The sequence below is a fragment of the Talaromyces atroroseus genome (assembly GCF_001907595.1).
Source record: "Talaromyces atroroseus strain IBT 11181 chromosome Unknown scaffold_4, whole genome shotgun sequence".
Taxonomy (NCBI): Eukaryota; Fungi; Ascomycota; class Eurotiomycetes; order Eurotiales; family Trichocomaceae; genus Talaromyces; species Talaromyces atroroseus.
In genome coordinates, this window is record NW_017971436.1 from 305,942 (window position 1) to 333,936 (window position 27,995).

General features: G+C 48.3%; 7 protein-coding genes across 7 annotated transcripts; 2 read left to right on the plus strand and 5 right to left on the minus strand.

The window, feature by feature from the left end:
* Positions 1-356: 356 nt before the first annotated feature.
* On the plus strand, positions 357-1,419 carry UA08_03991 (hypothetical protein; the record flags this gene model as incomplete). Its single annotated transcript, XM_020266783.1, has 2 exons — positions 357-652; positions 717-1,419. 2 exons carry the CDS (start codon positions 357-359, stop codon positions 1,417-1,419), a joined length of 999 nt encoding a protein of 332 aa, XP_020120548.1.
* Positions 1,420-2,303: 884 nt separating this feature from the next.
* On the minus strand, positions 2,304-8,083 carry UA08_03992 (hypothetical protein; the record flags this gene model as incomplete). The annotated part of the gene is made up of 3 exons (XM_020266784.1): positions 2,304-2,582; positions 2,635-2,748; positions 2,804-8,083. The coding sequence occupies 3 exons, from the start codon at positions 8,081-8,083 to the stop codon at positions 2,304-2,306; spliced, it is 5,673 nt and encodes a 1,890-aa protein (XP_020120549.1).
* Positions 8,084-11,825: 3,742 nt separating this feature from the next.
* UA08_03993 (hypothetical protein) lies at positions 11,826-19,181 on the plus strand (the record flags this gene model as incomplete). Its single annotated transcript, XM_020266785.1, has 5 exons — positions 11,826-14,737; positions 14,807-16,475; positions 16,532-16,598; positions 16,655-16,981; positions 17,044-19,181. The coding sequence occupies 5 exons, from the start codon at positions 11,826-11,828 to the stop codon at positions 19,179-19,181; spliced, it is 7,113 nt and encodes a 2,370-aa protein (XP_020120550.1).
* Positions 19,182-19,918: 737 nt separating this feature from the next.
* Positions 19,919-21,058, minus strand: UA08_03994 (Allantoicase; the record flags this gene model as incomplete). The annotated part of the gene is made up of 1 exon (XM_020266786.1): positions 19,919-21,058. One exon carries the CDS (start codon positions 21,056-21,058, stop codon positions 19,919-19,921), a length of 1,140 nt encoding a protein of 379 aa, XP_020120551.1.
* A 476-nt stretch (positions 21,059-21,534) lies between these two features.
* On the minus strand, positions 21,535-24,239 carry UA08_03995 (hypothetical protein; the record flags this gene model as incomplete). Its single annotated transcript, XM_020266787.1, has 4 exons — positions 21,535-23,056; positions 23,323-23,326; positions 23,374-23,860; positions 24,027-24,239. The coding sequence occupies 4 exons, from the start codon at positions 24,237-24,239 to the stop codon at positions 21,535-21,537; spliced, it is 2,226 nt and encodes a 741-aa protein (XP_020120552.1).
* A 230-nt stretch (positions 24,240-24,469) lies between these two features.
* UA08_03996 (hypothetical protein) lies at positions 24,470-25,576 on the minus strand (the record flags this gene model as incomplete). Its single annotated transcript, XM_020266788.1, has 1 exon — positions 24,470-25,576. The coding sequence occupies one exon, from the start codon at positions 25,574-25,576 to the stop codon at positions 24,470-24,472; it is 1,107 nt and encodes a 368-aa protein (XP_020120553.1).
* Positions 25,577-25,944: 368 nt separating this feature from the next.
* UA08_03997 (hypothetical protein) lies at positions 25,945-27,653 on the minus strand (the record flags this gene model as incomplete). Its single annotated transcript, XM_020266789.1, has 2 exons — positions 25,945-27,057; positions 27,159-27,653. The coding sequence occupies 2 exons, from the start codon at positions 27,651-27,653 to the stop codon at positions 25,945-25,947; spliced, it is 1,608 nt and encodes a 535-aa protein (XP_020120554.1).
* Positions 27,654-27,995: the final 342 nt, after the last annotated feature.

Here is a 27,995-nt window from a genome sequence, read left to right on the forward strand (position 1 = left end):
ACTAAAAACTTAAAACAAACTATTTTCGACAACTTGGCCCCTCAGTGTGGCTGCTTAGGTTGCACGACGATCTTCCTACCGTCGTTGCGAAACTCAGAATTGAAGGGGGGGGAAATGGCAGCCTGGACGCTGCTCGCAGAGTTAAATGAGATGTTGCTATTTTTTGATGTGCCTGTATCAGGTATAAAGAGACCCGTGTATGCCGTTCATTGAGGACATCAAATAGAAAAAAAGCAAGAACAATATCAAGACCTTCCAACGTTTCATCTTATAATACTTCTCTCCTTTTCTCTTCTCCCATCTCACTTAATCTACAATCCTCTCGATATCTTGCCTCATCAACCCTAACACACAGCATGGAGTGGAATTCGACAAGTTTCAATGAAACGCTCTTTAATGACCCCGAACTCTGCACACTCGACACTTGCCCTCTATCCCTGGCCTATGTCAGGTACATTCCCTCTCTATGGGGCAACGCCTTCTTCCTGTCGCTGTTCGCGCTCATTCTAGCCATCCAGTTCGGTTTGGGGCTATACTACAAAACATGGACCTATATGATTGCCATGTGCTGTGGCTTGACTGGCGAGGTCCTTGGATATGCCGGGCGTATGCAGATGCATTACAATCCTTTCCCTGAAGAGCCGTTTCTTCTGTAAGTCTCTCCTCTTCCTCTCTCTATCAGTTCAGTTCCATCCAGCTCACAAATACCCTATCAGGTACTTGGTCTCTCTCACTATTGCCCCAGCATTCCTCGCTGCTGCTGTATATCTATGTCTCTCTCGAATCGTCATTGTCTATGGCAAGAAAATCTCCTACTTCCGCCCCAAAACATACACCTACCTCTTCATTGCCGGCGACGTTATCGCGCTTTTGCTCCAAGCAGCCGGAGGTGGCATCACATCGAGCTCATCGGGATCTATGGGGCAGGACGGGATCAACATCATGCTTGCCGGTGTATCCTGGCAAGTCTTCAGTCTGGGCGTCTTCATCGGCCTCTGCATCGACTTTGCCCTGCGCGTCCGCCGTGCCTCTCCATCCGACTTCAATCCGCAGTACGACTCACTACGCGCAAGCCTTCAGTTCAAGTCCTTCTTAGTCTGTCTCTTCATGGCGACATTGACAATCTTTGTCCGCTCCGTTTTCCGTTGCGCGGAGCTTTCTGGTGGGTTTCAGGGTGCCTTGGCCAATGATCAGGTCACTTTCATGATCCTTGAAGGCGCGATGATCTCTATTGCCGCTTTGGCGTTGACTGTTTCGCATCCGGGGTTGGTGTGGAAGGGCGAGTGGAGAAAGTTGGCGCTGAGTATGAAAGGGGAAGAAGAAAATCTCCTGGGACATGAACGTAATAAATCCATCTCTGGAAGTGATTCGAGTTTCGTTGAGATGAATTTCAGGTCGAGTGAAAGAGACTTTGCATAAATTTTTACTTTTTTGGTTGCTTTTTTTGTGAGCGATTTGATTGTTTCATTTGTTTTGCATTGTTCTTGCATAAAATTATCATGAAAGCATTAGATAGATGCCTATAAATGAATGAATACATGTTTTTAGAAGATTCATGAACAGTTTCACGTTACCTACAAATTCTACAACTCTACCTGGAAAGACGCCGGTACTACCTTGATTATCATCTGTATTTCTAGCGGGTAGCATGGTATATCAGAATAAATGATATCAAATGAGACGTGATTCACGTAAAGTCACCTAAGATACTAAATATAATATCTTGCAGCTCAACCAGCTGGATGTTTCTTCCATCTTGACAATAACTCCGATCAAATGCATTCATGCTTCCCAACGGGGAAAGGGGAATTTAAAAAAACAAAGCACAGCAAGTGAAAAGATATCAAACAAGATTTCCCCCGTCCTCGTCAAAGCATTCCATGCAGCGTGATTCAAAATACATTCTCCGCTTATGATCGTCATATCCGAATAAACAAAATGAAACAAAACAAAAATCTAAGAAACAAAAAAAAATAGAACCCCCCACAAGTTTCCAGATGTCGAAACCGACTAGATGTAGAAAAGACAAGAACCAAAAAAAAAAAAAAAAAACGCCGTGCCTTCCAACAACAAAAAAATATGGGTATGCGAAGGAAATAATACAAAAAGTGAAGTCATGCAATAAATGACATCACAATCCAGCCCAGGACACCGTTCGCTCATGCAAACGCCGAGAATATATAATGTAGCAATTTTCTGAAGTCATCAACGCCAAACTTGCGGCAACTTGCACCTTGAAAGAGTTCACCAACTCGGAAAGGCTGACGAATGACTGCGGCATAGAATATATAGGACTGCTAATCTTAGGATTTTTGTTGCTGCCAATCCTTGCGATCTTGCAAAAGAGTCTGAGGCGTATTGGGGTCAAGAAGAGTCATCATCATCTTGCCGAGTTCATTGTGCTTGATAGGCTTGGTGACGTAATCGTTAAAGCCAGCCCGAGCTGCGACGTCGATTTGATCAGTCATGGCATTGGCCGATAATGCCATGATTGGTATTTGATGGAAGTGGTTCTTGGCTTCCCAAGCTCGAATTTCCCGACAGGTGTCGTATCCATTCTTGATTGGCATTTGGATATCACACTGCCACGGCAATTAGCATCAGATAAACGAAACGAGAAGACATAGGACCTACAATAATCAACGAGTAGTATCCTGGTTCATGCGAGAAGACCATATCTAAACATTCTTGTCCATGACCAGCAGTCTCTGAGACCACCTTTACTTTGTCCAGATATTTCAACATGACCTGAAAAATAGATTAGTCGGTTTCAGATACCACCCTACTAAAGAAAAGAACTTACACCACGATTCGTCTCATCATCCTCAACCAACAAAATGCGATAACCCTTATTTCCAATAACTTCCTTGACCATCTTGGTCATCGTTTTGAAGTTGTTGTTAACTTCCCGTGCCATATCCTGATTGCGGTCCTTGCTCAGATCACGCCTACTGTCTGGGTCAAAGATGCTGGAGAAGGCGGAAGGCTTGACGGGCTTGGGTATGGTAACAACTTTGAAGCCAGATGAAATTAATTCTTCAATTTTGTTGCTGATCTGCCGCTTCTGGAACAGGTCACAAATGATAACTATTGACGGCTTCATTTTGACGTAAGCGGCTGGCACATGCTGTAAAGCTTCCACAACCTCATCCGTCCCTGGGAAATCCAGGACAATATGAGAGAATATCAAAGGGGCGCTGGTCTCTTTGAGATCCTTCCAATCTTCTATGTCAGACAACGCGGTTGAAGTTGCAGGAACTTCCAACGGGATGACTTGTTCAATATGCTGCCTGACAGCTTCTCGTGCATGATCGAGAGGACATATAATCAGAACCGAATAGATAACCGGGGGAAGATAGCTAGATCCTAATACTTTCTCCACGGTAGGCGTAGTTTGTAATACGGTTTCGTTGCCTTCAGAAGTTTGCATCAATCCGGAAGGGTTTACTTTTCCAGCTGTCTCGATGGGAGCAAGGAGATCAGGAGTTGGGATTGCCGAAGCTGCTGAAGAATCTGACCGGTAATTTAACCCAGAGCGTAGAGAGAAGGTATCCACACTACTAGGAACTTCTATCAAAGGCGAGGCATCAAGAGCAGGAGATAGGTCTTGAAGAGTTAGAATCCTCGAGTCGGAGGAACTCTTTGACAACAAAGGTATCCGCAGTTGTGTGCTTCCTTGAGATGATGTGGCTGTCGGGGCATCGGATATATCAGACGGCTGTCGTGTCAATGAAGGGTCTGGTACCTGAGGAGGTGCATCGACTTTGATGTAAAATGAAAACTTGGCACCTTGTCCTTCTCTGCTGCTAGGCGTTAATTTACCACCATGCATTTCGACCAATTGCTTAGACAAGAAAAGCCCAAGCCCACTACCCGCATTTTGCTGGGACGCGTTTCCTCCAAGCTGACTGAATCTTTGCATTAATCTTTCGGCATCTGCAGCACTAAACCCTTTACCAGTATCGACAACCTCGAAGTTAAGGAACAGCTCTGTGTCCTTGAGAGGAACTTGATGTTGCCGATGGACCGAGCATCGCGTATATATCTCTCCCTGACTGGTGAATTTGACCGCATTGCCCATAAGATTGATGAGCACCTGTCTGATACGGAACCTATCTCCAACAACCATATCAGGAACATCAGTGTCCATGAGATAATTGATTTCCAAGCCCTTGTCGATAGCTCTGGAAGAGATAGTATCAATGACGTCTTCGAGAACAGAGCGCAGGTGGAACCAAGACTTGATGATATTCATTTTTCCAGCTTCAACCCGTGAGACGTCCAGAATATTGTCAACTAGTTCGCGAAGGTTAGTAGAACTATTCTGGATGGTATCCAGCATGCGACGCTGTTCGTTGTCTAGTTGTGTGTCGAGAATAAACGGAATTGTTCCAAGTATACCGTTCAGTGGTGTCCTGATTTCATGCGACATATTGCTGAAGAACTTGGATTTAGACTCCATTTCTCGGTTCAACTTCTGCATCGCCTTGTTCAATTCGCGTTCCAAAATCTTCCTGTCGTTTATGTCTGTGCATGTGCCATACCACGATGCCTCACCATCTCCAAAGTTGCTTGCTTCAACTTTTACGAGTCGAACAAGATGCCAACGATAATCACCGCCTCTAGACCGAAGACGGAGTTCAGTTGTGTAGAAGATACGCCCATTTTCATCTTTCTGCGCATTGACTATACCCTGGCTGACGAGCTCAGTCAACCCTGGCGTTATTCCTTCGGCAAATAATTTGGGAAATTCGGTATTGAGTTTTGTCTCAGAAGGCGTAAAAAGGTCACGACCTTCCGCAACCGTTGTTTTCGTCCCACTAATCTCTGAAGATAACGCACCACATTTCCGTAAATCATCCGGATGGACGTATGAGGTGAAACCGAAGTTCATTGCCTCCTCAATATGTTGACCAGTGTACAGATGCCATTGCTCATTTGCAGATATTAAGCCACGAAGCTCGGTTGCTTCGAAGACGATTTGTGGGATGGAATTAGCGAGGGCCCGGTACTTCACATTAGTAGCAAATATTTCGCGTTCTTGAGCGGCTCGCAACTCCGACACATGTTGCTCATGTATGTCAAGAAAAGAGCCGATCCAAGAGATGACTTGCCCGGTTTGTGAAAGTAATGGGTTCGCGCGAAAGATAAACCACCGGTACGCATTTTCATCATTAAAACGCTTCACTCTTACTCTCTCAGTAAACTGGGCGCCTGTTTGAAGAGCCCTGGACCATTGCTTGGATATAGATTCCACCTCATTAGGATGTATGTTCTGCCAAGGATCCCTGATGGACTGGTCCTGTGGCTGGCTTCGGCGGTACGCGTCAAATTTAGAATTGGTCCATATAACTTCACCGGAAGGAGCCTTGGCCAAAAAGAGATGCAAAGGAACGGAGTTCAACATTAATTGGAAGATATGTTCGGAAATTGAGACGCCTTCACGTTGTAAATGGGCAATCACAGATGTAGTGGAAGTATTTCGAGACGATGCTCGGGTTGGCATAGAGGCCGGAGGGGGCCGTCCGCTATCGTGGATTTGATCGGCTGCCTGTGATAACTCTCGTGGCAAATCCTCTTCGCGAACTGACTTTGAGCGCGAGACACCTGGGGACACTGGCATCGACGGGAAAAAGCCAGGTTTCGATTTTGACCCACGGGTTCTAGTAGCAGAAGAACCAGCCGAGCTTCGTACTTGATGAAGGTTGAAATACCCGTCAGCGTGATCGACATTATGCCCCATTGCTGGCGTTGCGCTAGGTTCGCTAGCAGGGCCAATGTGAACCATGTCCACTCCAGGTGTTCCCAGGACCGACAGAGAGGGGCTGTATTTTGGATTGTTGGAGCCTTCGTCCGGGCTAGATATGCTCGCACGAGCTGAAACAGACCCCCCGTCTGTCATTGCTTGACCACTGAGGCCAGCAACAAGCTCAAGCTCACTACTCGCATCTGAGAAAGTGCCGCCTAGTCCGAGAATATTTCCAAAACGTGGCTTATAAACGCCGGGTGCGAGTTGTCTTTCCAGCTGACTGTATTGATGGGCCAACGAATATGATGAGGTGAGATGGGGGATCAGGTGCATTAGTGAGGACCTTAGATTTGCAGGATATGGTACAACTGGGGAAAGGAAGGAAAGTATAGCCACGGGAAACCGAATCATGTCCGATGTAGATAATTTTGTGTTGGTGGAATGTAATAAAGGAACATGGACAACGCTCTTTGACCTGTCGACACCAATCGCAGCAACGGGTTCAAGTTGAGCATAGTCATGAGACGGGGGGTCCATCGCAAAAGCCGTTTCATCGACAGCGTGGTTTGTGAAGAAAGGGTTTTTTTCTGGATGTATTCGTGGTGCAGGCGACGGGGCAGGAGATTGCGACCACGGTGAGCTCGGAGCTTGTTCATATTCGTCGTACAAAGGACTGGCATGGTTATTATGATTGTCTTTTTTGTTCTGGGGCGCGTGAGGATTTAACGTCGATGACTTAGACCTGCTGTGTTGAGTCGGTGGAACGACAGGTTCTGCGCCTTCCTTGGCGATTTCAGGGCTTTGAAAACGGGATGGCTCACTTGCCGGAGTCGTCTGTACTATATCGTTTGGGCTTTTGACGATGGTCGTGATCGTCACATCGGTTTCGTAAGATGGTACTGTCGATTCGTACGCATATTCGCGAGTTAGAACTGCGGGCTTCGTGCGGCCAAAAAGCTTCGCAATGCCTGATTGTTTCACCAAAGGCTGATCCTCTGCTTCAAGAACCCGCGGGGCAGTAAAGACGGCCATTGAGGATGAGCCCGCGGGGACAGGTAGTACTGATGGATATAGGCCTAGCTTCAAAGCGTTCTCTTCTGCATGTAACACAGTTGATAAAGATGGTGACTCGGCATTGCTATTCGCGGGTTTATCGTCAGCAGGCACCACAGAAGAGATATCAAACGATGATTTTCCGGTCGTGGTGAGCGGTGTACCGGTGGTCTTCCTATCTCTAGAAAAGCCGGCAAACGAATGTCGTGATAGTAACGAAGGTCGTTTGGATGATGAGAAACGCTTCGAGGTCTTTTGGGTTGGCGTGCTCCCAAAGTCCTCCTTTTTCGATGGGGCACTACCTTCCTGCGTGGCACCTTCGTTGAAAGCAGTCACGGCGTCTGACGACGGTGCGAGCTCGGAAGCAAAACACAATTCTTCAGGATTGAATGTCGCCTTTTGGACCCATGGAAGGTTCTCTAAATCGGTTGAGTCGCCAGGGACAGCTAAGGATGCTCGTTCAATCCCGTAGTGCGTTTGCAAAACATCGACCACGTTGGCCCACCATGATTCCAACCCCGGCTCGGAGTTCAGTTTCAAAATCAAATCATAAATATTGGGAGTCGGAGACGAATGATCTTCTGGGATGGCAGAGCCTTCGGGTAGATAGAAGGTGTTTTGGTGTTCGGTTTTCGCTCTTAGCGATGAGGTCATATCAATGGTGCCCGGAGCCTTTGATGAAGCACGTTTAGACTTATCGGCATCTCGAGAATTAGTAGTGTGGACGGTATCTGACGAAATATGTGCTTCTGGTGCCACTTGCCCAGGGGGCGGCGGCATCACTGGAAATGGGTACGATGGCGTCTTTGGAAGACTGATACCCGGGGACATGTTACCGAAGCCGGGTCCCTTGATGGTTGAATTCGACCCGCTGGATCCAATGTGGGAAGTTGCATGGGAGGAAGCATCCGATGGTGACGAAGGTTTTGAATTATTCGTAGCACGGGGAGCGTTGTCCCCGGGGGAAGTGGCTTGCACCGGTTGAGGGCTGTGTTCTGCTCCTGCTTTGGCTGCCCTGTCATGGTGCTGTTGGTGTTGCACCTGTTGGTTAACCAATGTCTGTTCCATTTGCCTCTTCAGCTCCTCCAATCTTCGCGCATTGCTCTGCGGGTTGCTGGCAGTTTCTGTCGAAGCATCGGGCCCCTTGGGCGGCGAGTCTTCTGATATTGTCGAGAAATGCAGCAAAGACTCTGTCCGCGAAGGGGTGCGGCTATGCGACGGAGGCCCCGTGGATGGGGAAGGCGCCTTGGTGGGCGTCAAACGGGCTGTGTTCCGCCGCATGTTGGCTTTCCTCCTCCTCCTTTGTGCTGGGGGTATACCATGCGTTCGCACGAGTTGGATTATTGGGCCCCAAATGCGTGATAGCAGCGACGAGATATAACAGACATTGCTTTATTCTCGATCCTGCATGGGAGTAGGCGGTCGATGTCCACTGGATGAAGCTTTTCAGCTGAGGCGATTTTCAAGTCGGGTGAAGAGTAGGAACTGCCTGCCAGGTGGTCGATGGTGGTTAGGGAGGTCGTCGAAGAAGGCTAAGGTGAAGAAGATTGGCAGCTATTTAGGATTTGGAGTGGCGGCAGATCCCAGCGAAAAGCGATTAATGGTGAGTGTCTCTCTCGTGCAGGGCGCGGGCTGGGGGGGCTTTGGGTCCATAGAGAGCGAGCGCTTTTTGGGGGGGGCACCATTTTTAGCTGGGAGCGCCGTGACTCGTGCATTTTTTCTGGAAAGTGGAAAGCCTCCGACGCTGGCCTATGACGTAGCTGGCGGTGCTAGCGCGCTTCCGGTTAGCGCGTCGGTTTGCGGATGAAAACCGGCAAGCCTGGTGGGGCCGTCGTTGGGCTCCCCGCCAATCAGCGTTGCTGCGCTGTACTGCCGTAGAGTATCCGATCGTATACTACATACTACTTTATAGCAGGGCTGCAGTTGGATCTCTATCTGGCCGAGTTCTGTCTGTGTCGGGGCGCGTGTATTTGCGTATATTGTGAATACACAGCCGATTGTTGTTTGTTGTGTTGTGCGGTTCGTGGAAGGCTCGGGAGAACACTGGTTCCCCACCACTAGTGACCAGCTTACCACTGATCCTCGAAGAAAAGCACAAACACTGAAACACTACTTCGTTAACCCTTGGTCAGGTAAGACTTGGCTGCATATACACTTGAATATATATATGTCGATATATCTATATATCTATAGAAATCCGTCTCTGGAAACCTGTCTCGCCACAAATTACCAGTTTTGCTGGAAGCCTAGAACAACAATAGAATCCTAAAGTTCATATATGATTGGTAACCGAGCCTAGCACACTTCCTAGGTTCGTCATGCAGCTTGAGCCTACCCGCCAATCCAAGGGCTTCGGAGTCCACCGCACTCATGCAACACATAGGTAGTGAACGTTACAGTATATGCAACCTGAACTACGTATTATTATTAACCCTGTACTCGTGGCAAGCTAGGAGTCGAACCGGTAGGTAACTAACCCGGAAGAGTCGGTCAGGAGTTATTCGCAGGTAATCGCTCACTCGTCGTCCCTTGGATCATGATCATAACCATGGATTGCATCATGTGGATACTCCACATTAATCCAATCCTCCGTAAAGTTACATATATACATACGATTATAAATATCGCATAAAGACAATCTGAAATCGATAAATTTTCTGTCAGTTCTCCCCAGCATTGTCTGTATGAAGCAAGGAGTTTGTTGCAAGGCGTAGGCTAACCCGGTTTAAGAGTGTCCACCGTCGACGTCACTCGGCGTCCGTCCCAGAAAACTTCGCAGATTGGTTGGCCGTCACGTGGAGTCCTCGCCCTTTCTTAATCCGGCCTAGTCTGGCTGTCCTAAGGCTCTGATTCTGAGCTCAAGCTTTGACATCGAGAAAGAGCCAAAAAAAAAAAAAAAAAGAAAAAAAAAGAAAAAAAAAGAAAAGAAGAAAGAGAGAGAATTCTAGTCTTGTACCTCTGCCGCCCTCTGATGGCTTTTTCGCCTGTCCTACTTCGCCTGGCCTACTTAGTGCCTACTCCGTATCGAATATTTCTCGCCACGAAATTCGAAATACCTAGGAAAAGCGCAATCATTGGCGGTCCGTTACGGTGTTAACGGAGTTACGCCTCACTCTGTGAACTATAGAAAAGCATTGAAGTATAAAATATTGGTTACGCTACCACGGAATCCATAGCAATTCATCTCTTCGAAGAATAAAACCCGCCTGAGGCTGATCTTTTCTTAGGAGAGATCGAATTCAGGATTTAGTAAGATTCTGTAAATTTCCTCTGGTTGATGCTCTGCGGCTGCGCCTCTATAACAACAACATTGTATTATAAAACCCAATGGTTATTATCTCCGACATCCCCTGAATCTATTTTCTGCCATATCTTAATGTTTACTTTGTTACTATCTCGGCATCTCCTAGTGTTCGTTGTTCCATGGCTATACCTGTTCTATACTAGTAGAGCATATTTAGTCTATAATTGGAATGGTGCCTACGTCATGCATTCGCGCCAATTCTACTAACAAATTCAATTTCATGCAAGTCAGTAACTACTACTAACTGAGAGGCTCAATTTCGGAGCCCCTTTTTTTCTATGAAGAGTTTGCTACTGTCCAGTGTCCACTTTCCCAGGATATGTTTATTCCCTTCCATGCCTCATCTCTAGTTATTCCCTAACCAATACGAAGTATAGGTTACTCGATCTGGTTCTGTATTCAACATTAAAATGTTGACCAAACATATTCCAAAGAACTCCGGCTTATACATGCAAATTGTCTAGTCCAAGACTACATATTCCATACAAATACCCCCTTAGCTGGCTGTATTGAGGGTTTAACATTAAAAATAAAGCGGAAATTTTGATCCACCTAACCTTTATGCAGCAATCAGTCGCAGCTGAAGAAAACCGTTGTCTGAACGACAGAAGCACACATGATTGAAATAAAGAATTTTGAGGTACCTACCTCGCCCAGGGCTTATAGCTAGGAATCCCCATACTGCCCATTGTCTGACCGCGAGGGGAAGTGTCAATAAAGCCCAATCATGCTCCTTGTCTTCTGCTATTTTGATAAAAGGAAAATAGAGAATCATACATGTTACTACGTGCGACAAACTATTTTCGCGCATACCAGAGGTTCCCCCTTAATCGTCGGGCCTAGACCGTATTTCATCACGGGTCTGCCTAAAGTAGTTAGTTAACCGCTAGTTAGTTATGACTCTAGACCGATGAGTAAGCTTAGTCATCTTGGGTAAAAACAAACCTAACTAGTTAACCTACATCTCCTGACCAACAAGCACTAACCAAATGCTGTATGCTTCTTGATTGCTTCTATGTCTGGCCATCTTGCTACAGGCTCACATAGATTATTCAAGAAAAATGTATCATAATGATCATCGTAAAAAACTTGATGTCCGACTCGCTCGCTTTACACAGTTGATCTAGCTTATCATCAAAAGAAGGATGTATTCACCCGTGCAAAATCGCACGCAAGGCTGTACGTAATCAGGTGACTTGCGCTGGCAGCCAGTCTTGGCGGCATTTTAAGCTCCTCGTTTACCACCTAAGCTGCTTTGGGACAGATTCTTCCGATCGCCCAATCAGACCCTGCAGAGCAGTGCGGTTGCGCTAGTCCCAGTTCGCACAGCCGTTCCCGTCGTCGTGCCCGCCCGCCTTTGAATATGAGATGGCTCGTGTCATGTAGATATTTTCTTCCTTCAACTAAGCGCAGCATTATTGCTTCTACGAAGCAATACTCGAAACTTACAGTTTTGCGCGTGTCCGCTTGATTGGCGGCCCGTCCTCGATAGTATACGATTCTCCCCGTCATCGACCGACACAACGTATGTTCCTGCCGCACCTGGAAAACTGTTACACCACCAGCCCGTATACGATCGATCTCCGTCATTACGAACCTCCATATACATCATATGGTCGCGAAGTTGTCGGAAATTAGCAGCATGCTTGCTTAGGCGGATTGAGTGATGGAATAAAACTTTTCCTGGTACAGCAAGTTTCCAACGGAGGTGATTCTGATATGGAAGAGTATTATATTCTCGGCGAAGACCTCCCGCTGCCCCCCGCGCGGCTTTTCGAGCGTCTGGCTCTTATTCCAGGATACATCTGGGACCAGTCATTTGATCCTTTTCATTCAACGTATGATCATTGGCATGTCGTGGGCATCCGGCATTCCTCTGACCATGGTGCCGCTACTCCCGCCGGTACCTCTTCCGGTACTGTCAGTACAACACGCGAATCGCCTCGAGCCGAAGCAAGACCACCATTTCGACATCATTGGCGGAGTAGCCTTAGCGAATCCAGCAGCGAGATATCTAGCTCACGAGTTGAACAAGATCCGTTTTTCCTCCCCATTGTAGCCCGGATCTCCTCTCATGTCGTTCGCTTGGAAAGGGAGTATCACATGATGCGTTCTATAATCCAGATTTCTGATCCCGAATGTATCCATACGGTTCGCCCGATTGATATTGTGAAACTAGCTCCAGAGCCCGGAGATCCGGGCCCTATCTTGGTCGCGATATACGAGTCACCCGGTTACAATTCCCTAAGAGACATCGTTGCCTTTGGACCTGCTGCATTCGCTTTCAGCCCCCACAGTGAGAGTAGTACTGGTACAACACCTGGAGAGCAGGTATCCCTGCCTATGTTTCTGGATTTTGCTATTGGTGCCTGTGATTGCTTAGAGCTATTACACTACGGCTTGAAGGCAGTTCACGGCGAGATTCGTCCAGACGCTTTCCATTTCAATCGTACTAATGGAATAGTGAAACTGGCCAACACTGGAAACGGTGCTAGAGCCTTTGATAACGCGCTGAGCGAAGGCTGGTCGGCGTTGTCTCGTGAACTTGGTGCCAAGACGAAACTACAATTTATTGCGCCCGAACAAACCGGACGAATGCCGACAGAGCCTGATAGCCGAACTGACATCTATACATTGGGTGTATTATTCTGGATAATACTTGTCGGCAAACCTGCATTTACTGGTGCCACTCCCATGGAAGTAGTTCAGAATGTGCTAGGCAAGAGATTACCTCCCGTCTCTTCAAAACGCATGGATATTCCGGATGCTGTTTGCGCTGTTATCACCAAGATGACCCATAAAGCACTTCATGAACGTTACAACACTATCACCTCTGTGAAGAAGGATCTCGAAAAAATCGCAAAGCTACTTGGTGACGGAGATGTAAATGCGCTTAAATCGTTCCAAATTGCTCAAAATGATGTATCTTCTTTTTTCACTCTTCCTTCTCAGATGTTTGGCAGGGATGAAGAGTACCAGAAGGTGATCAGTGTCGCAGAAAAAGTGCATCGGCGTCAACGAGCTTTATATGCCAAATTAGCTTCACAGAGCAATGTGAATGCATTTTTTGGCTCAACCTCATCTGTATCTGATAGCCGGCTCGAGAGTGGTGATATTTGCGAAGAATCGAGCGATTCTGGTTCATTGAACTATATTGCTTCACGACACAACTCCAATGCTGCCCTCCCCGGACTTAGTTACCCGCCTACACGCGACTCGCTTTATAGCAATGAATCGTCTCTTTCGACCCAGAGAGGGATTACCTCAATGAATAGGACGCGAGTCTCTGCTGATCTCAGGAGCACCGGCGATAGCGGGGATCGAGAATCTTCTCATGTCTCTCTGCATACTACCCAGAGTCCCATGGATACACTAAATCCTTTGGGCCGACACAGACCAGCCAACAAAGCCCGTCGTCATGGACAATGCGAAATAATCACTATTTCTGGAGATCCTGGCATTGGCAAATCGGATCTTATCCAGCGCGTGCAACCGGTCATTCGAAAGCTGGGGTATATTGGCGCGGCACAATTAGACCGTTCTCGAAGAATTCCGTTCGAACCCTTTGCCAAAATTTTAGCCAGTATTTTGCGACAGATCTTCTCTGAGCGGGACATCACCACCGAGTATCATCAAAATATACGGTCCTTTCTCCGCCCATACTGGCCGACCCTCTGTCAGGCATTGAATCTACCTGAGCAGTTAATTAACGAAAACGAGAGGCCAGTCTCTCCGAAAGTGGGCGGGACTCAACCCCTCCTGAAAGAAGGTTCAAGGACTGAAACCACAAAACGGCCTAGCTTCCTTCATGGCTCAACTTCTGCGGACATGTTTCGTTCTGGCACAACGAACAAGAACATGCGGTTAATGGAGATTTATACAGAAATACTTCGGCATCTGTGCAGTCAAAAACTTATCTGTGTCTGCTTGGACGATCTTCAATACGCAGATGACGAGACAGTTGAATTGGTCATGAATATCTGGAAGACTAGAGTTCCCTGCTTGCTTATCCTGGCGGCTCGTAAACATGAAATTAGCTCACGAGAGCTTTTGTCTCTATTTGACGCCGAAAGCCCGAGCATCACTAAAATCGAATTGCAACCTCTGTCCGAAAGCGATATCGCAAGATATGTTGCAGTTGCGATGCAATTGCCTCCTGAGCCCACCCTTACGCCTCTTTCGGTCACAGTTGTCGAAAAGAGTCAAGGAAATCCGTTTTTCATTCGAATGATGCTGGAGACATGCTATAACAAGAATTGTATTTGGTACTCCTGGAGACACAGCAAGTGGGAATTTGATATTGACCGCATATTCACGGAATTTGTGTCACCCGAATACGGCGACAGTTTAGGAACGGACTTTCTTACCAAGCGGTTTCGGGAGTATCCACCTGCTATTCTGGCTATTTTAATCTGGGCATCATTCCTTGGGAGTCCGTTCTCGTTTTCGCTCATACAGAAGCTTATAGAGGGGGAGTTCTGGTATGTTGGTGATGGTGCAGAAGCTGGAGATAATGCTACACAATGTCCAAGATTTTTGTTGCCACATTCAGAAGCTGAAATTGTCTCTGGGCTTCAGTGGCTCGTACAATCGTATATTCTTTTGCCGGGAGAAACTGATGATGAATTCCGGTTTGTCACCCTATCCCTGAGAAGACACTGACATATAATGTTCTAACGTATATTCTTACTATGAATTAGATTTGCACATGAACGGTTTTCTCAAGCTGTGTCAACACTAAGCGAGTGCCATGATGTCGAAAAGATGCATTTTGTCATCGCTAAGACCATGATGAAGTATTGCACAGGTGATTGCGATATGTATTCGAAGTCGCTTCACATCTGTCGGTCTGTGGACCTGATTCGGAAACGAGTCAAGCAGCGATCTCGCTACAGGAAAGCTCTTCGCAATGCGGCGCGAACTGCACTGACATCAGGCGCTCGTCCCACAGCACTTTATTACTCGCGCCATGCCATAAAGCTGTTACAACAGAACTGCTGGAACGAAAAATCCCCAGATGTAGACTATGAGGAAACGTTGCAGCTTCATACTTCGACCGCTGAACTGCTTTGGTACCAAGGAGACAACGGCGAATCACTCAGAGTTCTATCGCAGATCTTCCAACATGCCAAGACCCCAGCTGACAAGGCCAAGGCTTGGATCCTCAAAAGCAAGATTTCAACTGTCTCGGGGGACTTCAATGGAGCCATGGACTCTCTGCTTTCATCTCTAGAAGAGCTTGATGTTCACCTTCGGCAACCCACTACTTATGAGCAATGTGATGCTGCTTTCATGGAGTTGAAAGAGTATTTGAAATCTCAGGATCTCGAGAGTATAATCCAGCAGCCATTGAGTAATGACCCGAAAATTGTTGCCATAGGAAACGTTTTTTCCGAGGCTATGGCTGTAGCCTTTTGGGGTGACGATATTACGTACATGTTCATGGGTGTCGAGATGATGCGGCTCCATTTGTTTTCCGGTCGTTTTTCGCAAATAGGATTGGCTTGTTGCCATTTGGCCATGGTGGCATACAGTCGCCACAATGATCTAGAATTCGCGACCAGCATGAGTGATCTATCATTGTTGCTCTTCGAAACCTATTCTGATCCTTGGTCGCGAGGCACCGGGTTCACACTCCAATCATTTGTGATTGAACATATGAGGGCACCTCTCCGCACAATCTTGCCATATATCGAACAGTCGATGGATTACGCATTCGATTCGAATGATCCACACATGATGCTCATAAGTTATGGGTTAATGGCTGCAACTCGCTTTTATTTGGGTCAGGATATGTCCGAAATAGAAACCTTCTGCACAGACACTCCGGATGAACTTAAAGATTGGATTCTTGACGTTCGGGGAGGACCTGTCGTTTTAGCGGTTAAGCAAGTCTCACGAGCATTGCAAGGCAAAACATCCTGGCGGTTGCCTGACCTGGTAATGGATGACGACAAACACAATTCTTCTGAGTACATGGATCACATTCACGAATTCGCCATGCGTACAGATCGGCCTCAGAATATGTATTGGGGCATTGGTATGGTTGCTCTCTTTGTCTTTGGCCATCATGATAAAGCCATTGAAGTCGGTATTGGCATGATGAATGGCGGTATCGAACGACTTTGGTGCCAAAGGGTCGCCCATCTAGCTCATTTCATTCTTGCTCTGGCGGTTCTTACGCGACACCTGGATAATCCGAAAAATAGCAATTTGGAAGCACACATGGACGTTGTGATGAGATGTAAGCACGTAATCGATTTCGCTAGAAGTGCCTGTGATGTCAACTACGCAATGTGGTCCTTGCTCATCGAAGCACTGCTTTATGAGTCCAAAGAGAATTTCAGCTCTGCTGTGAACTGTATTGAGGTTTGTTTTTCCCGGTCTGGGTTCCTGGAAATCATTTCACTAATTTATTTTGTCAGGCTGCGATCGACCACTGTGAAGTTCACGGCTTTCCCCTTGAAGAGGCAATGGCTCTTGAAATTCACGGTAAGCTGATTAGCTCATTTTGTCCGTTGCGAGCGTTTGGGTTAACTGTTTGGTAGGAGATTTCCTCGTTCGACGGGGTGCGAAACGACCTGCACGAGCCATGATCAGAGAAGCCATTGCAGCTTGGACGGGTCTCTGCGCAATTGGAAAGGCAACTCATTTATCAGAAAAGCATGAGTGGCTTTTGAAAACAGCTCTCGGACCCAGATTGAACGACGCCGGCACTCAAACAGTTGACTCCCTTGCCAACATCGGTCCGAAGTCAGTTGTAGAGCCCTCTGCCATCCAGAATCAGTTGGAAGATGACAGGAAGAAAATTTGGTTAGAAAATACCGGGGCCCATATCGACGACGGGCCTGTGGATATACCCAGCGCTGGGCTAGGTGAGTCGTCTCGGGCTATTTCTGGATTACTTGTCTTTGCACATCTAATAAAATACATCTAGATATTATCGATTTATCGACTATTCTCGAATTTAGTCAAGTTATGTCTTCAGAGCTGCAGATTGAGAAGCTTCTGACAAAGATGATTGATATTATCCTTGAATCCTGCAATGGATCCGATACTGCTGTCATTGCCACCGAATTTGAAGATAGCGGGTTTGCTATTGCAGCAAGAGGAAGTTTGGACGATGGTCAAAAGGCTTTCGTTGATGGACTTCCATTTTCGGAGATGGAGGACAAAATAGCACAGCAAATAACCCATTATACTTTACGGACCAAACAAGAAGTGCTTGTTCACAATGTTCTTGAAGATGAAAGGTTCTCTATTATCAATGAGGGTTATCACGCACGATACCCCCTGGGTCGATCTATTATCACACTCCCAATTGTGCAAGCTGATTCTTTACTCGGTGTGGTTCACATCGAAGGAAAACCGAATTCGTTCACGCAAAGAAACGTCGTGGTTCTTCGCCTTCTTTGCAATCAAGTCGGTATTTCACTATCTAACGCGCTCCTGTTTCGAAGGGTTCGCAAAGTCAGTGCCACCAACGCAGCAATGGTCGAATCACAGAAGCGCGCTCTGGCTCAGGCACGCGAGGCAGAGCAAAAAGCGAAGATTGCAGAAGCCGAGGCAAACCATAACGTCAAATTAAAAGAAGATGCGGCAAAGGCAAAATCCGTTTTCCTAGCAAACGTCTCTCACGACCTTCGGACTCCCATGAATGGAGTTATTGGTCTATCCGAGCTGCTAAAGGGAACAAATCTTGATAAAGAGCAGGATGGCTACGTTGAGTCGATCCGAGTCTGTGCAGACACTTTGCTGACGCTTATAAATGATATTCTGGATTTCTCGAAACTTGAGGCAGGCAAAATGAAGATTTCCACGGTGCCTCTGAATCTCAAAGAAACAATCAGTGAGGTGGTCCGGGCTCTACGTTACACCCATCGTGATCGTGGTCTGGCAACTATTGAGGACTTGGACAAGGTTCCAGAGGATCTAGTTGTTATGGGTGATCCCGTCCGTCTCCATCAGATATTCATGAATCTTCTCAGCAACAGCTACAAATTTACACCTAAAGGCTACGTCAAAGTAGCAGCTACGGTTTCTCGAGAAGGTAAGAACCGGGTACGTCTGGAGTGTTCTGTCTCGGATACGGGCATAGGCATTTCCGAAGAGCACAAATCGAGACTTTTCAGGCCGTTCTCCCAAGCAGATAATTCAACCGCTCGATCATATGGTGGCAGTGGCTTGGGATTGAGTATCTGCAAAGCAATTATTGAGGACGTACTGGGCGGCTTGATTTGGCTTAATTCTAAGGCAGGTGTGGGTACAACAGTAACATTTCAGCTTGTTTTCCAAAAAGCTCCCAAGGAAACTGCTGCCACAGCACCATGGTTGCAGAGTTTCAACCAGACTGACAAGCACGACATTGCGCGGATTACACCAGCAGTTGCCCGGGATCTAACGCTGATACCTCGCGATCAAATCAGAGTTTGCATTGCGGAGGATAATCCAATCAACCAGAAAATTGCGGTTAAATTTGTTCGAGGGCTTGGTTTAGAATGTGAGGCTTTCAGTGACGGTCAACAAGCTGTTGAAGCTCTCACCCAACGGTCAAAGGAAGGCCGGCCTTTCCACCTTGTTCTTATGGATGTACAGATGCCAGTTTTGGATGGCTATGATGCCACGCGTGAGATCAGGAAAAACGCGGACTCTAATGTCAACCAAGCGCTCGTAATTGCCATGACTGCCAGTGCGATTGAAGGAGATCGCGAAAAATGCATAGAAGCGGGCATGAATAATTACCTTGCAAAACCAGTGCGATCGTCTGTTCTCAAGGAGATGCTGGATCAGTATTTAGCTCCTGCCAAACCATCCAGACTTCGAATGCGCGCTATCGCACGACAGAGCAGTGACGGCGTGCGTTCTGACGATGTTGGAACACCGGGAAGCTTGACGTCGTCTTCTTCAGCTAGTCAATTTATCGCGCTCACGCCTGACATTGAGAAATCGCAGCCTCGGATGTCAGGAGTGTCACTAGAAGCGAAGCCCACAGAACAACAACTACCAGAGCGTCTGAGTACGCGTTCACCCGAGAAGTCGCCATCAATAGAAAATTTACATGAAAACTCCACATGAGCACAAAAGGGGAAGAAGAGCTTGAATACTCTTTCCCCATTTTTAAGGGCTTTGGCACAATTGCTCAAAATGTAGCAATACACTGCAAGGCTTTTTTTTGTTTATATTATACACTTTTACTGCATATCCCTGAAGAGCCTTTCTCTATACTCGGACAGGCTCATTACTTCTTGTATACAACTCTTCGTTTTTCTTTTTTTTTTTTTTTTTTCCATCTCTTTCAGGGAAATTGCTTCTGGGCATGATATGTTCACGGGTATTGCCATAAAATGCCCACGATTGATTGATTGATTGATTACATCCGATTATGGGGAGTTCTAGGGAAGAGGTTTCTTTTTCTATCCTTTTTCTCTCACACTTTCGTCTCATGCTGTGATATCCACGTTACATATGATAGTTACGAGGCGTTTTTCTATGGGTTAACTTGATGTTTGATTTGGGTTTGTTGCTTGTCTCGTTTTATCCCTTAATGACTCATAATTTCCTTGTTAGGTCAAAATTTAGATATATGTTCAGCGTTTAGGCTCACGTCATTAATCAGGAGGGATAAAGATATTATAAAGCATGTTTCTCTACTTATAAAATGTTTTTTTGAATTGATTTACGGGCTTCAGATGAAATCAAACTAATTCATATCTCATTCGTGCAAGCTATACCTAGGTATCCATGATGGTATCTTTCTAGCTAGATACTTGGAATTATGTACTGAGCTACGAGTCATCATCTATCGCCTCAATCTATTTAGTAGACGAGAGTGCTCTCCGGCCAAAAATCCTAAACCTCTTCACGCCACCATCGGGTATCAAGGTCAGCTTCACATGTGTAAACACTCTCTTATCTTCCCCGCCAGCAGCAAGATCAGCTCCTTCAAAGACATGCTCGGTATCAGCTTGTGTCTTCTTATCGCTATTTAGCAGCTCTACCCAGCCGGGATGGTCGTGGCTAGGATCTCCGCCAACATCATCATTATCATCAGCCTTAACAAGGCCGTGGACACGGACTTGGCGCGGGAAATTGCCACGGAAATCCTTGGTGTCAATCACGATCCTGCGAACTGTACCTGGCAGCCCCAGTTGGAATATCGCCCAGTCAACGTGACCTACAGTGCGGGAACGAGCTGTCTCCCAGCCATCGCCCATGTCCTTCCCGCGACCTGGCAAGATGGTATTCGAGGCTGGTGTGTAATGCTGGTCAGACGCAGATAACGCAAGACCACCGAGAAGAGCAGATGAGAGCTCTTCCTCCTCCTCCTCCTCCTCCCCTCCTTCTTTTTGTAGTGCTGCTGTAGGGGGAATAGCATGTCCGTAGAGTCTCAGGCGCGCAAAGCCCCCATCCGGATACATCAGTAGACGGACATGGGTGTATGGAGTTGGGTTCGCAGGGTCGTATGAATCAATCTTCCATGCCCTTCTCTGACTCGGTCCACACTCCACGACGGGGAGTATAGACTTCCACCCCGTATACTCGGGGCTTGCGATTTGCTCATCTGTAACGTCAGGCGCATAGGCGCCCTGCAACTCGGCCTTTTCGCCATAATTGCCCACGAAATATGCCGTGTCGACTTCGACACCTTCAATTGCCCCGCTGGATACACCCAGCTTTATGACTACCCAGTCGTATGGGGCCGGGTTGTGGCGGCGCGTCTCCCAGCCGTCATACCAAGCGCCTGTGTGCACGAAGACGCCCGGTTTGTGGACGGGCGCGGTGGGCGTGAGCAGGTTTTCGGCGGCGGCGAAGTAGTCGTTGGAGCAGGCGAGGACCTTTGCATTCAGTGCTGACGAGGCCAGGTTTGTGGTGCGCGCAAAGACTCGGTCGATTTCATCGTTGGGGACGCGCGTGGCTGTAGCTGTGCTGGTGCTGGTGCTGGGAGACGCCATGGTGGGCAGAGCGGATAGTCGATTGATTTGTATAGAGTCCTTTGTATATTATTATAGAAAGTTAAGTGAGAAGATATATTGGCAGAGTTCAAAAGTGAGAGGCAGAAGAGGGATACAAATAGAGGGGCGTCTCTTATCTTATCGGGCTCGACAAGGACTACGTACGAGTCGCACCAACAGCGTCGTCCGTCCTTTGACCGTTGATGCAGACTAAATGCGCCTCGAATCTCTTCATTCTGCGACGAATTGCTAAGATTCTCGATTCCTATAAGGTGATATATCACGTATTGTGCAACAGAGCGCTCCCCGACATCGGCTCCGCTGGGCAAGGCGTCGGAGCTCGCCGATGGCCACTGAGTGACTTAATTCCTTTTAGCAGCATCTACAGTGATTGATTGATTGATTGATTGGTGAGTGATTATTATTATTGTACACGGAGGTATAGTATGGTATCATACAACTGGCCTTGAATAGCCTCACTTCTTGCCGATTGTCTCCATCCCTCCCATCCACGGCCGCAGAGCCTTGGGGATTGCGACGACTTGTCTTGCTTCGTCCCAGCCGTTTTCCAAGATGGCAGCGAGCACTCGCGGGACTGCCACAGCTGTGCCGTTGACTGTGAGAGGATAGCGCGACTTTTTGTCCTGGCCGCCCCGGATCCTCGTTCCTAGGCGACGGCTCTGGTAGTCTGTGCAGATCGAAGCAGACGTAACTTCTCCCCATCCTGTCTCGAGGTCAACCTCGCTTTCGCCAAGTTGAGCACGGAGACGTGACGGAAACAGCGCCTCAATATCGCGTTTTCTCGATGCGCTCGCTCCGAGATCGTTCGTGGGCATTTCGAGTATTCGGCATGGAAGCTCCAAAGCGCTCAGTATCTCCAGCTGTATCTCCGAGAGTTCGCCGTATAATTCATTCAAAGGTGTGCAACCGGCATATGTGGGATCTGAAGAGGAAGTATCGGATTGCGGATTATCTGACCAGCCAAAGAGTTCCACCTTTGTAAACTCGTGGACCCGATACAAGCCCTTGGTATCAACACCGCGCGCACCGGCTTCAGCGCGATAGCATCGACTTGTGCCGACAAACTTTAGAGGTAAGAGCGACTGATCAATGTCTCGTCCTGCATACATAGCTGCCAGGGGGATTTCGGCGGTTCCGGCGAGCGACCGTTGGGGCTTGGCCTTGTCCTTTTCACTTTGCTCAATGTGCCAAATTTGTTGCTCATTATTATGGTCTCGCGGCTGATAGCCGCATGCTTCCTGGATGTAAGAATATACAATCGATGGCGGCGAGACAGCTTTCCATCCACGACGTAGTGCCACACTCATCGAGTACTGGATCAAGGCTTGTTCCAGCAGGGCTCCCTCGTTTGTAAGAAAATACCATCCCCAGCCCGTTGATGTTGCCGAACTCGTAAAATCAAGCAAATCAAGCATCGTGCCAATCTCTACATGAGACCGGAATGGACGGCGGCGTTCTTTCAGCCATTGCGGGTGTTCTTGTGGATCGAAGTTGATATACCCCAGTAACCGGGGCTCGTCACCAACGGGGGTTTCGGGGGAGGTGAGATTGGGTAGCGAAAGAGCGAGCCGCTGGATTTCATTATCGAGAGACTCCTTCTGAAGCAAGGTGTCTTCCGAATTTCTTTTCAGGAGCTGTGCTTCTTCGCGTAGAACGGCCAGTTTCTGCTTGTTTTCCTCCGACTGGAGTCCCTGCGAGGCAACGCGACCGATGGCCTTTTCCAACTCCTTGAGTTTCCTCCGAGGGTCCAACAGCAACTGCTCGAGCTTCTTTGTCTCTGAGTAGAGCTCCTTGATACGCTGAGGATACTCTTCGTAGGCAGCGTAGTTGCGATGGACGCAATTGCGCGCGAACACGTCGGCGTGTTCTCGAATCAGCTTCACGTCGGGGACGGGCTTCGGCGCTGTCGGCGGCCGGGCAAGATCTCCGCTACGACATTGACGACACGTAGAACTGAATTTCCGCCGTACCAACGATCTGTAATGGTTTAGTGGCGTGCGCGAGACGTGCGAGGCTGCCATGGTAGTAAAAGGTCGTGGAGAAGAAGTTTGCGGAGGCCGCGAATTGCGGGAACTCGGCGCCATCGATATTTATGTATCGTACCTAGACTACTCTCGCAGATATACCAGTAAAATCATATCTTTCAGTATCGAACTTATTTACTAGGTGCTGTTCAGTTCGCAACATTCACGTCATACAAAATATACCAATGAAGATTCCGATATCAAGATCGCTCTACATACGGAGCTAGTTACCACGACATAGTAGTTAGTATGCTGGCGAGTCTTACAAACCAAGCTTCTGCTTCCTGATGCGTGCCCCAACACCAAGAACAGTGACAATAACCGTCCCAATCACAGCCCACAAGCCAATATGCAACACACTCTCGCTAAATGCGGTCTGTGTGGCGGCTACCACTGTTGCCAGCTCCAGCACCAGCAGCGTATACCCAGACACGCGATGGTATTTATAGATCTTCTTGCCATTGTCGACACTGCCAAAGACCCATGTCGGAACCCAGAACTGGGCCACGCCAACCAATGCCTGCAGCACGATGAGGATGTATGTAATCAGCCCGAGGACGCCGTGCGGCGAGGTCAGGCGCGGATGGTCGCCCTTGTTGATCTCAATGATGGCGAAGGCTGTAATGAAAGCTCCCAGGCTGAGGATCAAGACGGTGAAGTGGACGTAGGTGCCGAGGGTCTTCTGGCGCGGCGTCGACGTAGGCTGGAGGACTAGTATGGATTGCACTTGCAGCAGAATAGCGGCGGTGTTCAGCAGCTAGACAGGGTCAGTACATGCTGGACAGGGGGTGATGATAGCCCATACTGGGTGCAGCGAGAAGAATATCAGCTCATGAGAGAATATAGCCGTCCAGACGACCGCAGTCAACTAGCGAAGGAGCCGTCAATATTGATTCACATCCGTTCTGCTTGACTAGACCTACCACCCAGATACCGGCCTGGGCGACTATCGCACTGCCTGCAGCGAAAGACGTGAGTCCAATCCTGGGGAGAATGAAAATCCAGGACGCACCAGTGAGGAGATTATAGTAAATCGGCGTGGAACTGCGCTGTCGACCACTGCCGGGGGCGCCCAAGAGAGGCTCTTCTTCTGCCACAGCGGAGTTGTTTTCTGGGATTCCTGTTGCTGAAGCCATGACTGACTGATTGACTGCAAGAGATTTGTGGAGGGGCAAGTGTCCTCGTCATCAACTATATAGTATGCAGTGTAGTTAGGATGTTTTCGGATGACGCAAGACGCTTTAAAATTAACGCCTTGTTAGCCAACGCTACCTGACTAGCCAACCACCACTTACACCACTTTGATTAACTATCATTCATTATATCGCCTAACGTATGTCTTGTCTTGTACCTAACTCAAGTATTATCAGATGTACGTCCGCAGATACTCCACCAACGCCATAATCGCCATCGCCTGTCCGTACGGCATCGCAGTCACCGGGATTTCTCGATAAAAGTCCAAGCTGTGGCCCATGGGCGTGCCAAAACTCGTGTTCTGCAGCTCTCCCTGCTGGTCAATCGCTCCGAGCACCGCCTGGATCGCCTTGTCGGCCGTGTCGCGGTACTGCCGATCTATATATCGCTTTCGCTGGGCCTTGAGAATGCCATATGCAAACCCAGCCGTGGCCGAGGCTTCAACGTATGAGCCCTCGTCCGCGTGGTTAAGCAACGTGCGCCAGTATCCGGATGCGTGCTGGAATCGCTTCAACGCTTCGCATTGTGCGTCTAACGTGTCGATAAGGTGCGTGCGGATGGGGTCATTGGCGTCCGTGAAGTCGAGCAGTTCCAGTATCTCGGGGATGACAATGGTGAGCCAGCTGTTTCCCCGAGCCCACAGGGCCTGCGCAAAGTTGTGTCCTCCGTCCTCAAAGGTCCAGCCGTGGAAGAACAGGCCGGTGCGAGCGTCAAACAGGTACTTGATGTGTATCAGAAACTGCTTCTTGGCCTCGGTCAGATACTCGGCCCGTCCAAGCACCTTGCCAATCTTCGCCAGGGGCAAGACAGTCATCATCAGCGTGTCGTCCCAAAGCTGCTGGGGGTTCTCGTTATCGTAGGTGATGTGCTGCATGCCTCCGTACTTGGTCCGCGGCAAGTCATACATGGCCCATTCAGCCCATGAATCGAGCCAGGGCAGATAGGTGACATTCCCCGTCTTCTCGTAGACATATGCCAGCGTAAGCAGCGCTGCCATGGTATTGATATTCTTGGTCGTTCCTCCCTCGGCGATCCGGGCAGAGAACCAGTCTTCAATGATCGTCAGTAGCGATGCGTCCCCGGTCATTTCGTAGTATTTCCACACTCCGTAGAGCCCGATGCCGTGAGTCCATTCCCAGCCAGCCCACGACTTGGTGTCGATGATGCGCCCATCCTCCAGGTGCATCAGGAATCTCCCCGTTTCATCCTTGATGTTGATCAGGTTGTCAATCAGGAGCCTGATTGCGTTGTGGATGTCTGCAGCGGGCGGTTTGGACATGTTTCTTTCTTCTTCTACTAAGGCAGATGGAGGATTTTGATGCATGTCAATTGGGACGAAGATGTTCGTGCGGAAGAGGCATACATATTATTAGCACCGGAAAGAACCCCGCAAACAATGTTTCCTATTTAAAGACCAACTACGACATTCAATGCTCAATGCTTGCTACCGGATACATATGCACAATTATCATAGTACTAATTCAAAGTAAATCATCATAACAAGGGAGAAGAAACAAACAAGCGTAACTTGGGATATCATATTTCATCAATCATAAGCCTGTCCGTCGTATAAGTTATTATAAGAAAAGAGATCAATCCTGTGTCCCCGACTGAATATAGAGACACTGCGCCCAGCGCGTTATTACTTCATCTCCACGGGAGATCCGATTCTTCAATCTTGATGCAAGTCAAATATGGCAGTCCTCCAATGCCACCGTCTCCGACTCCGCTGCCTCCAGACCCTCCGTTGTTGTCACTTCCCTTGAGGTCCAGCTCAAGGAAGTTCCTCATCAGGGGCTTCACCACTTCCCGTGCTAAGCGCTTGATCTCGTCCATCTTACGTTCAAACCGTTTGAAGTTATCTCGTGTATATAGGGATTCGGAGGACGATGACACTCGCAACTTGAGGAAACGTCTGAGTTCGTCATGTGGCAGGTACGCTTCGGGCGAGGATGAACCAATGAGTCGATAAACGCGGCCGGTGGAGATAGGCATCATTCCCCTGGAGGATCCAGGCTGACCACCAGATGAATTCTTCAGTATTGGTGCGGGCGGTGGCGTTGTATTATCCACAAACCACTGCCTAAAGAGAGACACCGCAAGCCAGTCCAGGTACGCATTCGAAGGACTGACACGTTCACCTCTCGATGTGGTCAATGTGAGGCGGAATAGTTTTGCATCAACTCGTGCCTTTAGGTCCTCCAGGTCGTCTACTTTGTCTTCGATCAAATCCAGGACAGCATCGGGTAGAGGCGAGCCATTGCATAACTGGGTCTGTGCCGCAGGCCATTGTCCTACCACGTGTATGAGGGCTTCTGTGAATATAACACGGCTGTGGGCCAAATATCCTAGTTTTAGGTAGCTTGGAGGATATTTTGCAATCTGCTTAAACAATCGAGACGAAAATCGGAGCAAGTGATGATCAATGCGGGAGCCAACTACTCCGAGTGCATCGTACATGTCTGCTAAACTGAGAAGCGCTTTACACTCCGAGTAAGCAGTCGCAATATTCACATTGTTCAAGATGGGTGAGAAATTATAGAATATCCGGAAGAGATTGTCGTAGTCGCGGATAAGAGGATGCGTCTCGGCATCTGGGACCACTGCATTCGAAGGAATATGCACAGCAGATTGCATACCAGCGAGATTAGCAACAGACCGGAAAAACCCAGTTCGTGGGGCAACCGGCTTCGTTATCGGCTGAGGCGTTGGCAACGAGAATGACGATGGTACAGCGAAGGCCGGATCGGATGTTGTAGGCTTTTTGTCATCATACGTATTAACTTCACAACCACAAACAAAGCCCTTTCGGGGGTTTTTTCTTTTTTTTTTTTTTTTTTTTTGTCATAGAGTCAACTCACCTTCCGTACCAAAATCGGCTCTTCGTCTAATTCCTTGTTCTGCCAGTCTAATTCGTATCTCCATCTTAGCCTCGGTGGCAGGGACGCACTTTGCGCACTACCTCGGCGCGAGACGATGGAGGACCCGTCCTCTGCAATGCTCTGCAAGCTGGGATCGGAATCGATGACCGCGCTTGCGGACTCCTTCTGCATTTCATACCGCGTCCATTCCTCGCCCGTGCTTGCTTCAAAAAACCCCGAACACTGCGACAAGATCAGACGATGTAGCAGGTATCGCTTTTCTTGGCCTTTCGCGGCAATGACTATTTCCACATCTCCCGTATGCGCAAAGATGGGGAATTCATTCTGTGGGTTATACGAGGATCCGCCGTGATGCGAGCGCCCATGACGGTGTTGTCGTCGACTAGAATGCGAGAGACGCGACGACGTCGAGGCCGTCGGCGGCGGCGGCGCTTTTGCACGATCGACTGATTCCGGGTAGGAAACCATGGCCATCGGAGGTCTGCAGCGTTACTCAAACATTATTGTTGTCTCTGTAGGAATGGGCTTCCCCGCAGTCACACGTTCTTCCCAGCGCAGCCAAGAACACTTTCTTCGCGAAGGGGAAGGGGCAGTTGGCGAGCAAGACGCGGGCGTGTAGAAAAAGGACATGCACAGGAGAGACACGAAGAAAAAGAAATCAAAATCAAACAAGCAGTCGAGATGTTTGAGGAGGAAGCAGAAGCGCTCGCTCCTTCCGTCCAATGACGAATGCGGGCCAAGAAGAGGCTGTGTGCATGCAAATGCCGCGCTCTGATTGGCTGGCGGCAGCGAGGTTCAGCCAGCGCAGGTGGCGAT